The 15,627-nt window shown below is 48.9% G+C and overlaps 1 protein-coding gene across 1 annotated transcript in view; it reads right to left on the reverse strand.

Moving 5' to 3' along the window:
• MAN1C1 (mannosidase, alpha, class 1C, member 1) overlaps positions 1 to 15,627 on the reverse strand; it is a 39,482-nt gene that overhangs the window by 1,856 nt on the left and 21,999 nt on the right. Inside the window, exons 3-9 of the mRNA XM_010018171.1 lie at positions 13,834 to 13,914; positions 11,619 to 11,713; positions 8,606 to 8,729; positions 6,278 to 6,371; positions 2,967 to 3,082; positions 2,571 to 2,790; positions 101 to 273 (exon numbers count right to left, since the gene is read on the reverse strand). Coding sequence (XP_010016473.1) covers positions 101 to 273; positions 2,571 to 2,790; positions 2,967 to 3,082; positions 6,278 to 6,371; positions 8,606 to 8,729; positions 11,619 to 11,713; positions 13,834 to 13,914 — 903 coding nt within the window. The remainder of the gene's footprint in view (positions 1 to 100; positions 274 to 2,570; positions 2,791 to 2,966; positions 3,083 to 6,277; positions 6,372 to 8,605; positions 8,730 to 11,618; positions 11,714 to 13,833; positions 13,915 to 15,627) is intronic.

Raw genomic sequence — 15,627 nt, forward strand, 5'->3', positions numbered from 1 at the left:
GTGTCTTAGTGTCCAACACGACTGAAGTTCTGCTCTTTTCTCCCCAAAGGAAAGAGCAGTGTAAGAATCCAGCAGCCTGGAAGCGTTATGCCAACCATACCTTCACAACCTCCCAGCCCCACTGCCTGTACTTGGGATCGTGTGTCAGCCTCCACATGTACATGTAGCTTTCCACCACCTCTGGCCGCAGGATGTAGTAGCGCTCGCTGAGCCTGGTTGCCATGGCTTCAGTTCCAGCATCAAAGCGAAAGGCTTCGGGGCCCAGTTTGGTATCTAGACAAAAATCACACACGTGCAATAATCACTTTGAGGAGAAGGAAACAGGCTCTCCACGTGCTTTTCTACTGCTCAGGCTGCCAACGTGTACTTAAGGCTTGTGCGAGCAGAGCAGTCATGCTTGTCTATCAGATCAACCTCAAGCTGATGTCAACCCGGGGGCAGCTCCACAAAGCGCACAAGCTGTGCCCACTGCCAGGCGTTGCTCATGCTGTGGTATGTGGGTACTACCTAGGTGAAGATGAAGTGTTTCCAAAGGTGGAAAAACCCACAAACTTGGACCAGATTTGAGCATGCAGAGGGCAGGCACAAATCTACCCCATGTCCTGGCACTTCTGCTGGGCTGGTATTTGCTCCTAGGAATTGCACAGCCCCTGGCCCTGAGAGCAGTTTGTCACTAAAGACAACCTCAGAACCCAGATGAGACAGAACAGAGAGGCAGATCCTGTTGTAAAGCCTCAAAGACAAAATACATTCAAAGAAAACCCATGCAGGTGACCTGCCATCACACAGGTCACACTGATCACTGCTCCCAGGCAGGGGGTTGTCTCACGATTATCTGGCCACCAGACTGAGCTCTTCCGCCTGCACTGCACCAAGGAGGCTGTAAGAAGTGGCACCTGGGACCTGCAAGCACTTCTTGCCTTTCCCCTGGTCCACAAGCAGCCTCTTTGAGAAGGAAGATGTCAGGATGATGGGGGAGGCTTCAGCAGTTTCACTGGGATTTTATCAGTAAAACATTCAGAGTGCCTTGGTCTTTTGGAGCTGCTCTTACATAAGAATCTCAATCTCCTGCAAGCATTAGCTAGCACCCTGATCCCTACTGCCAACACCAACCCTCTCCCTGGCTGAAAAACAGGGAAACTGAGCATAGAGGTTGACTATGAGGGTGCTGAGGCGCTGGCACAGGGTGCCCAAAGAAGTGGTAAATGCTCCATCCCTGGCAGTGTTCAAGGCCAGGCTGGACAGAGCCTTGGGGGACACAGCCTAATGTGAGGTGTCCCTGCCCGTGGCAGGGGGTTGGAACTGGATGATCTTAAGATCCTTTCTAACCCAAACCAGTCTGTGGTTCTATGACTGTGATCATGCCACAGTGTTTCTCTTGCTGTTCCCATGTGTCCACCACAAAGCTGTGTTTCAGGGAGTCATTTTCTTTCTCCAGCTGTGTTGCACACCTTCCCCTGGGCGCTCCTGTCTGCATGGGGATCTAACAGTGCTCCCGAGCTGGGCCATCTGCTGAGACCCAGGGGGACATGCACAGACATTCTCTGTAAAACAAGGAGCTTGCTGAAGTGACAGCACTGTCACCAGTGTGGGCAGCTTGCTACTGTCCTCTCTCTGCTGCTGGATATTGCTGAAGGTGAAAATTGGCTCCAGGCACTCACAGCCAGAGGGTTATTAGTTTGGGCGGCTTGTTTTAGTTCTGGAAGTGCTGGGGGGAAAGAAAGAGTTATTTGCAACATTTCAGGTTAGCTTTAGGTTATTGGGCAAACGTGCTGGACGCTGGCTGCCAGTATGGACTTGCTGATGTGCTGAAGGTGTCAACCAACCTTTGGGAACAGTTTGAGTAGACAGACCTGTGCTTGACAAGGTCCTGGAAAGCAGAGTGCTGCTTTGCTGCCTGCAGCCTCAGAAGAGCTGCAGAGATGCCTACAAAGGAAGGAGCGGTGTCCAAAGCAAGCCCCCCCTGCTGAAAGCCTCTGCAGGAGGCAGAGAACTAACCCAGACTCTCATTCATCACGTCACTGCTCACCCAAAGCCCTCACTGATAAGCACACTGGGTGGTGAAACTAATTTTCCAGGCCTTGGGAAATAGAAAGATTTAGGCAGCCTCTGTTCACCAGCAGGAGAGACTAACTTCGTTTGTTCTGTTCCTACCAGCAGCTGCAGGTCTCCCACACTCTGCTGCTGGGCTTCTCAGCTGCTCTGCTCCATTGAGTGGGATGCTTTGCAATTAATCTGTTAATCTCCCCTTTTTATCTGCAAAGGGATGTGAGAAGATAGACTCAAACTGCAGTCTAGCTGGGAGAAGGCCAGTTCTGGAACTGGGAGGTGGCACTAGGATTCAGCTGTGGGTTAACTTCCCAGCTCTGCCACAGGAGCTCCCATCTGCCTGTCCCTCTGCTCCAGCTGTAAACCAGGCTGCTTCCTCTTCTAGATAGCCCAGAAAAGACAAGTGAAAACCACACACAGGGATGTGGATGTTGTACCCAAACCTCTGCCACGTAAAAGCTGAGCCTCCCAAGGCTGTAGGTGATCCCTTACTAACACTTTCTAGGCAGCCACAAGTTTACCTGAGCGTGCGTAAGACTCATGACATGTGGTTGTTATTTCTGCAGCGAGATCCATGTAATGCTGCTTCCTCTCTTCTGCAGCATGTTCGGCTCCAAGGGCTATCATGCCCCCAGAGAAACAAGCCAAGTGGCCCATCTTGTGATCCAAGACACCACCCCTCCATTCAGCGATGTAGGTCAATCCTCCAGCAGACTTTTTGACCAAGTGCTTTTCTATTGCCTAAAGGGATGAAAATCAGGATTTTAAGATACTGAGTGGACAGTAACTCACTTACTAAGTATTTACTTAGTGGATAGGAGTGCAGTAAATACCACAGAAACCCAAAGATGTAGGATATTTTGGCCTTGACCGATGTCCCCCTCCCCCAAAAAACAGAGCAGTGATTTGCTCCTTACCTCTAGTGCATCATCATACATCTTTTTAGCTTCAGAGTCCTTCTTGTCTGACATCAGCCAAGATTTGATGAGATATTCATAAAAGCTGTCCCCAAGCCCCCCAATGGAGACGTGGTCTGCAGTGGGAAAGCCACAAGAGAACTTCAGTTTCATGATATACAATGAGCAGTTGCTTTACAAAGACCAACCACCCATGTCTTGTTTAATGCCCTTGTTCTCTCCTTCTTCTTTCCAGTTTCCTGGGGAGAGCTCGCAGCATTTCTTTTTCAAAAAGGAAGAAAGGTGGAAAGTGCAATCAGAAGAAGAATGTTCTGTCATTTTACAAAGCATTAGTATCCCTTACCAAAACTATTCAGAGGTCTTACTTTGCAACTTATTTATACTGCAACTTGAAGATGCTTCCTATTTATGAAGCAATCATCATAAATCCCAGCCCCATAAACCAAAAGCAATGGCAGGTATTGATAGATCTCTACCTCTAGGAAGCCACCGGGTGCTGCCTCCCTGCCTCAGGAAAGGGAAAAAGCGTGCTGGATCACACAGAGCTGCCAGCAAGGGGCTGCTGCAGGGACTTCTCCATCCTGCCATTTGTATTCCTGGCTCACGGTGGGACTCTGTGCCCTGGGGAAGGCTGGGGTTGTCGGCGTATTAAAATGATAAAGTCAGGTCCGAGGATGTGCCCTGAATATTTTCCTCTGCAGAGATGGGATTTTCAAGGCCATCTGCTGAGAGCACACAGTGCTGTGACTTTCCAGGAGGATGCTAAAGAACCGCACTGTGAAATGGGCACAGCAGCTGCAGGGTTCTGCCTGGGCAAAATGCTGGCTGATTTCTATCTGTAAACTATACCACAGGGGAAGGGCAGCATCCAGCCCTCTAAGCAGGCAAGTCCTCCCCTTTTCAGAAGAGCAAGATGAATTACCCACCACGGAATGAACTATCCCTGCTAAGGAACAGTGTCCACCTCTGGGTGTGCATCCTCCTTGCCAAGGAAGCAGATGCAGCAGGGTTTGGAGTTAGCTGGTCAGATTTGTATCTTCCCTATCATTGTATGTTTATAAAGTGCTGAGGCTTATTCTAAATGCTAAATCCTACCAAAAGAAGAGATCAACAGCCATGACATCCTGACCTGAAGAGCAAATATTGCTGATACAGTGTGTCCAATGATCCAGGAATAATCCACAGCAAAACAACGAGATTAGATGCATGAATTGAACAGAACAGAGGACAGACTATTTGCAAACACGGGCTGCACAGCCTGTCTTTCCAGAGCAGCTCTGTGATCCTAAGTGTGTCATTCATAAAATCACCAAAGCAGGAGCTCTGGTACATAATTGTTTTCCATATGGCATCAGCTTTGCCAGCATTTGCCTCCAAGGCACTGCATAAACCAATTCCTGATTTCAGCAGGGGACTGTGCTTTAGTTCTCTCCGGGTAAGGACTGCGCTCAGGAGAGGGGCAGCACTGCCTCTTCATTTGGAAGATGTGCTCATTCAGCCAGGTCAAAGATACACCTTTTAAGAAAATCACAGCAATTCCAAGAAAAACGGCTTCCTGCAAAGAGCTTTAATGACAAGAGAGAAAATGAGAGCCTGGCACCTACAGGGGACATCTCTGGCAGGCTGCAGCTGCCTCCCTGCTTTGGTCCTAATCTCTTTCTCACCATTGGACATGCAAAAGAGGCTGATCAGACTTTTCCCTCACTGGAATATGGATTCAGGCCACAAGACCACATTATAAACCACTGCCACAAACAGCCTGCCCCATGAGCCGCCCTCACGACGTGGAGCTCTGGGAGAACTCTCAGCAGCCATGGACAGGCAGAACTAAAGCTGTGTCTGGTAAAATGGCAGTGGCTGCCAGCTGGGAATAACCTAAGGAAAACGGCACCTCCGGGTGCAGGGGATTTGCTTTCCAAGTGGAACACGCTGCAGCAACTCTGCAGAGACCAGCGCCGAGGAGCGGCTAAACTGCTTACAAAGGGACTGGGTAACTTTGAACATCAGTGACGGGACAAATGCAGAAGCCTGTTTTCTTTCCTCATGGCATCAAGGACAGCTCTGGTTTAATGGGACAACTGCAACCATTCAAGATGCTTTGTTGGGACACCTCTCAAGCCAAGCCCTGTCAATTACCATTAGAGGTGCTGCTGTGGTAGTGAAAGGCCAGAGACTGCTCAGGGGTAGAGCTCCCACTCTGTCTCATGCAACTGCCTGTCAGCTACAATCAGAGCCATTAGCACAGTACTTAGAAAGGGCTGGAGCAGAGCAAACAGGGCAAGAGACATGGGAACACCAGGTAATGCAATGACTCAAAGAAAACTGCTTAAACAAGATAAACATAACCCACTGACAGGTTAAAAACAGCTTCTGCAAGAAAACAAAAAAAGACTTTTCTTTCCTTTGACAGAGGAACAGAAAATCCAGCAACCAAAACAAGCAAATCCCCAGCAGAGAGGTCAGAGATGTGGAGCACAGCAGCAGAAGCAGCCTTTCATGTGCCTACCAGAAAGCAAGCTTCTGCCCTTCGGCAGCACAATAAGAGAGCTACAGTCTCTTCTCTGGGTAAGGAAGGGTCTGTGTGTGTGGAGCAGGGAAGTTAATAATCTATCCCTAGTTACACTGCTTCTAGTATTTCCTTGCTCTTTTCAAGTCTTTTCCTAGTTATTGCTCCTCTTTCATATCAGAGCAGCATCTATTTAATGCCCATGTCTTCACTGCTGGCCAGTGCTGGGTTCCCAACAAGAGAGAATACTACTTGTTGCACCCTTGCACCAAACTGCACTACACAGAGGTACCACGGTAAGAGGTACACGGATGCACACAAGAGATGCATCCCTAGATCTTTGGGGTATGTGAGACTCCGTAAGCCCTCTGCCTCTCACAGTGGTTCCTTACTTGCTGCAGCACACTCGGGAAGGAAATCTTAACAGTGTTTCTGCTCACAGCCTTCACATGCAACTCCCAAGTAGGTCTGTGGGTTATGTGATGCCTGCAGGATGAGGTCTTAAAGAGATGTGCTGCTTTGTAATATCTGTGTGATGAACCACGTACCATTATCTTCCCCCACGCAAGGCCCTAATTCTTTCTGGAGGTGAGACACTCAGGTGGAAACAAGTCTGATGGAATAAATGTACAATTACTATATTGCATCTTACATATGGGGTTGTGTTATCTAATCATATGTATAACAGGCTGCCTGACAAGACATTTTCTTGGCGCGCAGCTCTGACAGTTGCTATTGCTTCCTAAAGAGTAATGGAAAGACTGAAATGCTCCTGGCAGGAGTCTGAACGCTGAGTGATACCTACGTTGCACCCAGTTCCCTGTCACTGGGCTGAGGAAGTTGGGATAAAGGCCCTGTGGCTTCTCAACTCTGTTCAGGACCTTGCGGATGTTCATCACCTAGGAGAGATGAGAGACAAGAACTGTGTGACTTCTCTGCTGAGCAAGCACAGCAGCCTGTAGCACTGAGAGGCCTCACACAGGCAGAGCCCTGTGAAAAGGCTCTGCAATGAAGCAGCAGCTTTGACTTCTCAGCACAAGCTTTGTCCAGCTCTGTGGGGTTTTAGAAATGATTCTACAAACCCTGTGAGGCCCCAGTTCAGCAAGTGGAGGGAACAGCTCGCTAACAGTGCTCCAGAGGCAATCCTGAGGGTCTGGGATCTGGGTGGAAATGCATGTGATTTTTTCTGTGATCCAAAGGAAAGGAGTGGAAGGGATGAGTGACTCACATAGTACTTAAATTCACCATGTGGTCACTTAACACGATAAATTGGGGCCTTTAATTCCAATAACAGACAGCTCCTTTAATATGCTAGAACAGCTCTAAAACCTCCCTTGGCTTCACCCCCATTAACTCCAATAGGCCTTGCCCATAAGGGACAAAGTTAAATGGTAAGCAGCATAAATATTCTATTATCATCCACAGAGCAGCTAATACACTCTAAACCTTTTATCGAATTAGAGAATTTGTACACCAAAAGCTGGCTACAGACTCAAGCTGGTGCTTCCAAGTAAGTCCTCGTGCTGCAGAGTATTTACAGGAGTCCAGTAGCGTGGCGTATTAACGACATGTTTGAATAAAAGACACAGATGGACTTTACTCCTGCTAAAATCACACAAGTCCCAAGCTGCAAGTTAATGAGTTAATCTGTAACTCTGAAGCAGTCTCCCAGGGGATGGGCCGATGGAGCCCACACCATCCTCTGTGTTCTCTCAGAGGCTGCAGCGGGAAGGCTCAAAATGCCACAGTTTGGCCCTAGAACATGGATCCAATTCTAGTTTTTAACAGAGCATCTTCTCGCTCTTGCTATTCCAGAGCTCACCTTTTCCCTCTGCCCCTTCACTTCCTTCGCACGCGTTTTCTTTCCATATCACCGTTCCCTGTGCTAGTCTTTTCTCAGCTCCCCCTTCCTCTGAGCAGTCTCTCATTATCCCTGTTCTCAGGAACCTTTAGCCTGTCTCCTTCATTTCAAATCACCAGTCTGTCTTTATCTCCCCTACAGAGTTCCCTCGGTCTCTAGCTTTCCCTCACCCCCTGCCTTCCTCTTCTGCTCACCCCTCTGCGACATTCCTCTTGCTTACCCCACCCTGCTTTCCATACACTCCACCTATTCCCCAGTTTGGTCTCCCAGCTTCTTCCTTCTCTTCCTTCCCGTCTTTTCGTCACACCCTCTTCTTTTCTCACAACTGACACATCTGCACTGGACATAGCCTAGAAAAGTGACACTTTCAGCTTTTTATTGGCATCCCTAGAACCACTGTCTGTTTTCGTGGGACTGTGGACAGGCCCCATTTCCTTTGGGCTCATGGGGACATTTGGATTCTAACTGGAACAGTTTGTCTCCTACAAAGCTGGTTCCTCAGGGATGTGCAGCAGAAGCTAATGGCTTGCTGGTATTCAGCAGCATATTTATTAAGTTGCTCTCACATGCACTACAAGATCACTTGAGGAAAAAAAAGCTCAAGGTAATGTATAATATTAATAGATTTTCAGTTACAAGTTACATAAAAGGAATCCAATATGTCAACTGCCAGCCCTCCCTACAGAAGAAACCTCAGCAGAACTCTTGCTGGCTGGAGTGTACATTTAATGCCTGTTTAGAGCACAGAGGTCTGCAAGTACAAGGCACTACTGTTGGGATATCAGAATTAACAATTATCTTCGCAGTCTCTCTCATCTGTTCATCCAACAGATGGTTTCATTTTGGCTGTGGCCTTGTCTAAGTGAGTTTTGCTACAACTTCACACAACAGTCACTGGAAAAGACATCCCCATCTCCCCGGGGGCTGCAAGGGATTGAGAAGGGGCTACAGCAAATGGACACAGCCAAAGGAAGCACCGGGGCAGCTGCCTTCCAAGGCCTGTTGGTGTGGCAACAACAGGAGCTCACTGGCACCTTCTCAGAGATGCTCTGGGGCCTGGAGACCTCTGTAGCCTGCAGGGCGCAGGTTTCTGAACCTCTGTCTCACCCTGGAAGCTTTCTCCTCCTGTGAGCTCTGCTGGTGTTGGGGAGAAGGAACACTCTGCTTCCACGTCATCTGCTGCAGGCAGAGCACGGTGCTGCTCTGCTCCAGCACAGACCCCAGCATGATGAAGAGACCAACTCACTAAAGACCAAGTTGGGAAGTACTTGCCTTTTCTGCAAACACGGGGTTGCCAGAGAGCTCCGAGAGGTGCAGGAATTCCAAGTGCAAGGTTCCAAATTCTGCCAAGATGCTGCTTCCAGCAGATGCCCAGCCCCAGCTCCAACTCATGCCACTGCAGGGAGAGAAAAGGGAACCTTCACTGGAGGAAAAAGAGTCTGAGGTCCCCCCAGCACAGATCCTGCCCTTGCTATGAGCCTGCAGTGTGTACCATGTCTCAACAGGGACCACGGAAAGGACATACACACAGTTTTAGGACTCGGAAGTGAAGTGGTTTCATTTTCACACCTCTGAGTGCTATTTGCCGCTGACACTGATGAGGAAACACGTTTCCAGTGATGGGGGGGGTAGCACTAGATGGCGCCTGAGACGTGTCTGATAGAAGGAAAAGGGTTTCTGCTGTTTACAGGAGGCCAAAACTAATGATCTTTCTGAGGGGGGGAAAAAAGCTTCCCCTCCATGTGATCTATGGAAAACCATTTCAGGTCCAGAGCTGTTTGCTTGGCCTCCAGACAAAAAAAAGCCATTAGATCAGCAGTATGTTCACACTGTTTCCAATTGCTCAGTCACTGCCCAACGTCAGCCTTCCTGTGAAATGTCAGGAGGCTGCAGCAGCAGCTTTTCATTTGAAAACCCAGTATGGAGCTGAAACGGGTCCCCAGCAACACGCAGTGTCTATGGCACAAACCTCCCCGTGCAGCCTTCAGCCTGCCCACACTGATGCTGGCTTTAATATCACAGTGGACACAACCGGGCAGCCGCTGGGGGTGCGAAACCATCCCCCCGTGTTCCATCCAACAGAGTCAATTACTTTTGCTTTATACACTGCCCTGAAGGGACACTCCAACAAACACCATCTCACAAACAGAAGCTGCCTTCTGAGCCGGTTCAGATGGGCAGGACCTGGAAGCTGCTAAATGGGGTTGTATCATCTCCCAGAGATCCAAAGCCAAGTCAAGAGAGAGACGACGAGAGGATGATGAAGAAAAATCTGGAGGTGTGGAGGGTGCAGGAGAAGGAAAGCAGGGACCATGGGCCCAGAATGGGAGGCGTCAGGAGAGAAGTCACCATGCAGCAGCACACAGGGCAGGGAGCACAGAGCAGCAGCTTAAGAAGACAATGTACTCCAGGCCCTGGCAGGCAGCGTGGCATTGGAGCAGCAGGATGGAAAACAAGCCTCTGTGGGATATGATATGGTGCCTGTGTGAAAACAGGCGGCCACAGGGAAGCACATCAGCGGAAAGGGGACACAGGAGGAAAAGGTGGTGTGAAGTGACAGGAAGAGATAAAGGCAGTTAGTTATGGGAAGAGCTGGGGGGTGGGGGTCTATGTCCTTGGGGCCTCAAAAATGTGTAGGAATTGACATAACGCCAGCTTCTGTTTGTTTCAAATGTCTGAATGTCATTCTTAACACCCCCCTCCCCCAGGCTAACACCACCAAAAACCTACACATGCTGCAAGACTCCCCTGCTCCTGGGTTGGTGAGGTCTCTCTGGAATTAGCACATCCTTGCAAAAGTAGAACTGGAGAGAGAATTCCTTCTTGCAAAACTCTTCTGGGCTTTGGTTTCACCCCGACATTCGGGTCAATCTGCTTGCACAGCATCACCTCGCTCTGCTCTGCTGCCACCTCCACATGCAATCTCACACTGAGTAACTCCCTGCCCCTTTGGGTTCACAGCCTTTGGCTGTTCATCATGTTCCTGCAGTAGTCAGACTACAGATTTAGTAGCAGCAGTCAGCAGAAATAGTCAGCCTGATTCATCCTTGCTCCTGATCAATTGATCCTCTGAGCCCTCAGAGCAGTTTCATGGCCCTGAAGCCAGAGCTTAAGCCAGTAATATGGGTTCTGACTGTGGGCTCAGTGCTGCTTTTCTTTGCTCTCAGTCAAGGTCATCAGCAAAACATTTTGGGAATGTCTAGGCAGGCACAGTCTGTTTCAATTGTCTCCACAAAGGGCAGGGGAGGTTTGGCATTTCTGTGAAAGGTTAGTCTGTGCCACAGAGTCTTTATCAGCCACAGAGGAAGCAGAAAGCCTCTTCTGTAAAAAGCAATAATTAAAGTGGTGGTGGTGGCTCCAGTTTTTACCAGGCTCACGTGCAGGTAAGACAAGTGAAGGGTGTCAGTGGTATCTCTGCAATGGAGCAGTCTGAGCCAAATCGGAAAGTCTTGCACTTCAGAGAGACACGAACCAAACAGGAGAGTTGGGCTAAGAGATGAATAATGATTTTCATGGCTGCTGCTCAGAGTTTTGCAAGAGGTGAGGATGAAAGGCTTTTGTTAACCCACATTTCCAACTGCGTCTGTTTCTGCTGCAGCTTTTACCCTGGGGGATTTGTGTTCTAGGCATCAAAATGAGGCAATGAGCCCTCACTGGCAGGAAACACTGTCTGCTGGCAAGAATCAGAGACTGGGAGTCCAGCCGCCACGTGTGCCTCTGTTTGCTCAGAGACCTTCAGCGAGGTATTTGACCCACAGGTCCCCTCCAGCAGGAGAACACCACCTACCTGACATGAAACGTTCTGGCTCCAAGTGCAGATGACTGGCTGAGTGCTGGCAGCAAGGAGAAAACTAGAGGATGTGCATAGTCCCCCCTCTTCCAGCACCAAAACTGTCAGCCAGTCCCATCCAGCTCCTTTCCCAAGATTTCCAAACATGGATAAATTCACATGCATCTAGTTGGGCGCGCTGCAAAGATACAGAGCTACGTGCATGCTAGGTGCAGGCTACAGATAACCTTCCAAAGAAGATGAGAGTGAGGAAGATGCTATTGCAGCAGGGAGGTAGAGGAGGAAGCAGCAGAGAGCCCCAGATTACTAAACCACAGCTGGGTTTAACTCGAGTCACCTGCAGTCTCTGCCAGGGCACCTCTTTGAGCTGGCAAAACAAATGACCTCAAAGAATCTGCACTAGAGGGGGGCACCTCTGAGGAACTACTGCTTGAACCCTGGTCTCTTACAAACACTCAGAAACAAAATGACATGTAGTAAGGACGCGTGTCTTGCCTGCCCAGATTTATGACGCCACGTGGGATACCCGTGGGGGTGTTAAAAGCTGGCAGAAGTTTCTCTCCAAGTTCCAAAGCTTTACTCTTGAAGACCTGTTAAAAGAAGAAGAGAGGATCAATACCTGATGGGCTGCTTGTGAAGACCAGTCACGCTGGATTCTTTCAAAGCCAGTTTTTCAAGCACACCATTATACAAACCTAAACCTGCTGCACTGTAACAATCTGCTGTTTCCGGTGTGCTGCTGCCCTAGTTCCACTGCACAACAGACCTGAACCAAAAGTCACGCTGAACTTTATCTACCTGAGTGTCCTCTAAGAATCTCCACTAGAGCAGGCCCTGTCCTCTACCAAACCCTCAGCCTGGATGAGAGCACTCAGAGCTCAGGACACCCCAGTCCTTCAGCATCAGACTTCTGTGATCTGAACTCATCCGAAGAGTACTCCTCGGGGACAAATTCCTCCCTTTTCCCAAGGTGGCAGAGGACACAGGGAGGTGAAATGACTGAATGAACATCAAAAGAAACCTTTTTAGAGTGAAGCACTGTTAAGATTTACAACATGGGTTTGCCCAGTTTGTGTCATCTCCTGTTGGAAAACCCACAGTTTCCAATGAACAATCCTTTACTTGCAACTCTTTTCCAGGAAGGATTCATGGTTTCACGGTTACGCTGCTCCTTTTCCATTTGTAATGTCTCAATTTTGGGCTTTCAAATCAAATTACAGCTCATGGTGGCTTGCAGCACAAAGCTACCACACACAATTATTTTGGGACAAACTGATACCAGCACTAATCTTTGCTCCAGAGATTAGTTCTGATCAAGGGAAGCCTGTGACTTAGGAGATAAAGCACAAGCCTTCTACCTCTAGCCCCCCCATACCAGCCCAAGCTGTCATAGTAGTTCACAGAAAGGAGGAATTTATTGCTCTAAAAATACAGCACTGAGGAAATCTGAGCTCTCCTGTGGGCCTGCAGACCTCTGATACGCTCCCAAGGAGACAGGGGTTTGGTTCAGAAGGGAAAGCAAGAGACTGGGACACGAATTTTGCCCTTCAGTCTGGTGACACTGAGTGGGGATATGCCCGGCTCTGCCCTGGCTGATGAGCATCGCTGCTGACGGCACTTCAAGAGGTCACTGCTGGAGTTCTATGGTTTAATGCTGTTTATTTTTGCTCTGTTGATCTGAAGCCTGTTGAAGGTGTGACCAAGACAAGCCCTGTGCTGGGGCCCTGAGTCTTTGAGTTTTCCCTGGAGGGAAATCACAGAAAGAAGTCATTCCTGGAACTCATTTAAAATGCAACTGAAGTAATAGAGCTTCTCCTGTGATTCCACGGATCAGTGATGAACCATCCCAGCCTATTATGGTGGACAACACCCAGCCAGGGTGAGTGTATGGCATGGGAGCTAAGCTCTCATGTAAGAGCCAGTCTTCCAGTTCCTTCACTCACAAAACTCCCCCGTGAATCAGAGTTTCTGCTTGCCTAAGACTTCCAGAGCAAAGGAAAAACCCATTCATCTCTCTACAGCCAGCTGTAGAATTCCAGGCCAGGCACATCGTAAAACAGATTACAGCATTAAGCCCTGGCCTCTGCCAGGCTGGAAAGAAAGAAGGGAAGTGGAAGTGAGAAATGGGAGCATCCACTGCAGGGCTGCTCCACTAGGATGGGTCTGTGACACCCACAGCTGCTGGGAAGGGGACACTGGGTGTTGCTGCAGCACTCTGTTGGCAGGATGCAGGTCCCTTCCCTGCAGCCCAGGGCACTTTGTCTTAGGGGTTACTGCTGGAGAGAGACTGTCCAGGTAGTGTTTGGAGCACTTGCCACTAAGCAGGTGCCCTCCTTAGTCTGAGGCAGAATGTGGAATGATGCTAGATGAAATATTGCCTGTGTTTAGAATACAAAGGGACAAGGACAAAGACAATGATCATTGCAAATGGCATTTCACTGGGGAACACTGTATCCAGCTGAAAATGGGTCCTGCTGGAATTACCCACAGGAGAAAATATCTTTGCCAATGAGCCATGCACGGTGTGTGCAAGGTAATTATGTGAGGCTTAATTGGAACAACATTAGTGGCATATTGATATTGAGAAAAATGACAGGTTTGGCCTGTTGTTATGGAGGGATTATCTGATGCTCAGAGAAAAGCTGCTGGAGAACCCTCTCAGTTCATTACTGGTGACTGTGTCGAGAGATGCAGAGCTGTAGAAACAAACCTCTTCTCCAGTTAAGTAGTATGTGGCCAACAGTCCTCCAACATAGCGGATGTTCACCTCAAACAAGGATGCTTCTCCATTCTGAAAAGACACAATGATGTAGGTGACTGCAAAGTCTGCACACACAAATGGCAGCTGAGGGGAACAGATTTAAGCCTCCCAGTCCTCACCCACAGTGAAACACAGCTTTTTACCTAAGATCTCACAGCACTTCATTTGCTCTACAGTGACACATGGAGCCTGAAGGGAGGAGAAACACCCAAACTGCCCATTTATCACCAGCGGACAGTATGTCAATCAGAGCAGGTGTATTGTCCATCCATCCAGCCCTGACTGGGGTTACGCCTTGCAGAAAGCTGTGAATTAGTTCAGGGCACAAACGTGCCCGTTGTGATGTTTTATTTAAAGAGGAAATGGAACAGCCACATGGAAAAATGACTTCACCCCCTTTCCTGTGAAGAGGGCACTGCGCTGGACTGACGTGATGCACTGCCTGCACTTGGCAGCTATTTTCTGTCACTCAAGAACTCACCCATCTGCAGGCTCAGAAAGGACCTGCAGGGAGGCTGTGGTGGGCATGCTGACAGAGACAACCTGCATGGGGTCCATGTGCCACCACCCCCCACAGCAGATGCACGTGGATGAGTTTCAGTGAATCACTGCAGAACACACTCACCTGGAACACGTTTTGCTCTACCTACTCAGCTGATGAGCAGCCAATGTCAATGACTGCATGCAAAATGTACTGTTAAAAACTACATGCTCCTGGCTGTTGAATCTGCATGATAAATGATTCCCACCCTCACGTGTATAAAGCCAAAACCCAGAAAGATCTTCCACCAACATAGCAACAAAGGGGCACCCACACCTCTGCCCCAACCTGCCCTTTCCAAACACCTGCAAGTTACAAAGCAGAGCAAGTACTTTCTGCAGATGGTAACTGAAATTGCACGAGCCATCACAGCACCCAGGTTCAACCAGAGCCTGTGGGTGCTGGAGCCCCGTTTCTGGACTATCAGTGTTCCTTGTACAGAGCCAATCTTTAATTAATTTCCTTCCTCTCCCCCTCTGCTGTGCTGCCTGACTCCACCGATCAATCCAGAGCGTTCACTCTTGTCTTTGCAGATCAATCTATTCTGCAGGCCAAGATTAAAAGCTTTTATGAAAATCCAGATAAATTATCTCCCAGTTGATTTTGTCCCTTGTTTATTGATTCAGTAACGTACTGAGAGCATTCACCAAATTTATCAGATGTGGTCTTCCTTTTATGAATACATGAATGCCAGTTGTGCCCTCCCAAATGATGCTTTTCTCTAAGGCAGCTGCATGTATTGTTTCAACAGGGAGAACCATTTTTCACAACAGACAACAGGGCTGCCATTAAAAACCTCAAAGTTTAAACTGTGCTCTGGTTTTAACATTCTCCATATGTCCCCGACAAGGTCCCATCAGCTCTCCCATGAGAACTAGGAGAGCTGGCTTGGAGGCAACCGTCAGAGCTATGGCAAGGGGCCCATCCACGAAGTGAGATAAGGGACAGCATCCTCCACCTGACAGCACTGCGCTGCACCCAGAGACACTTGCTCTAGGAGTGGCCAGGACAGGGGCCCAGAGATAGATGTCTTCCCTTCCAAATCTATGCACTATGTGCTCCCACTCTGAGCCAAGGAGCCGCACCCCCACTGCGTGGGTCATACAATCATGGATTGGGTTGGGTTGAAGGGACCTTAAAGCTCCTCCAGCTCCAACCCCTGCCACGGGCAGGGACACCTTCCACTAGAGCAGGTTGCTCCC

Source organism: Nestor notabilis, unplaced genomic scaffold, assembly GCF_000696875.1.
Source record: "Nestor notabilis isolate BGI_N333 unplaced genomic scaffold, ASM69687v1 scaffold11447, whole genome shotgun sequence".
Classification (NCBI taxonomy): domain Eukaryota; kingdom Metazoa; phylum Chordata; class Aves; order Psittaciformes; family Psittacidae; genus Nestor; species Nestor notabilis.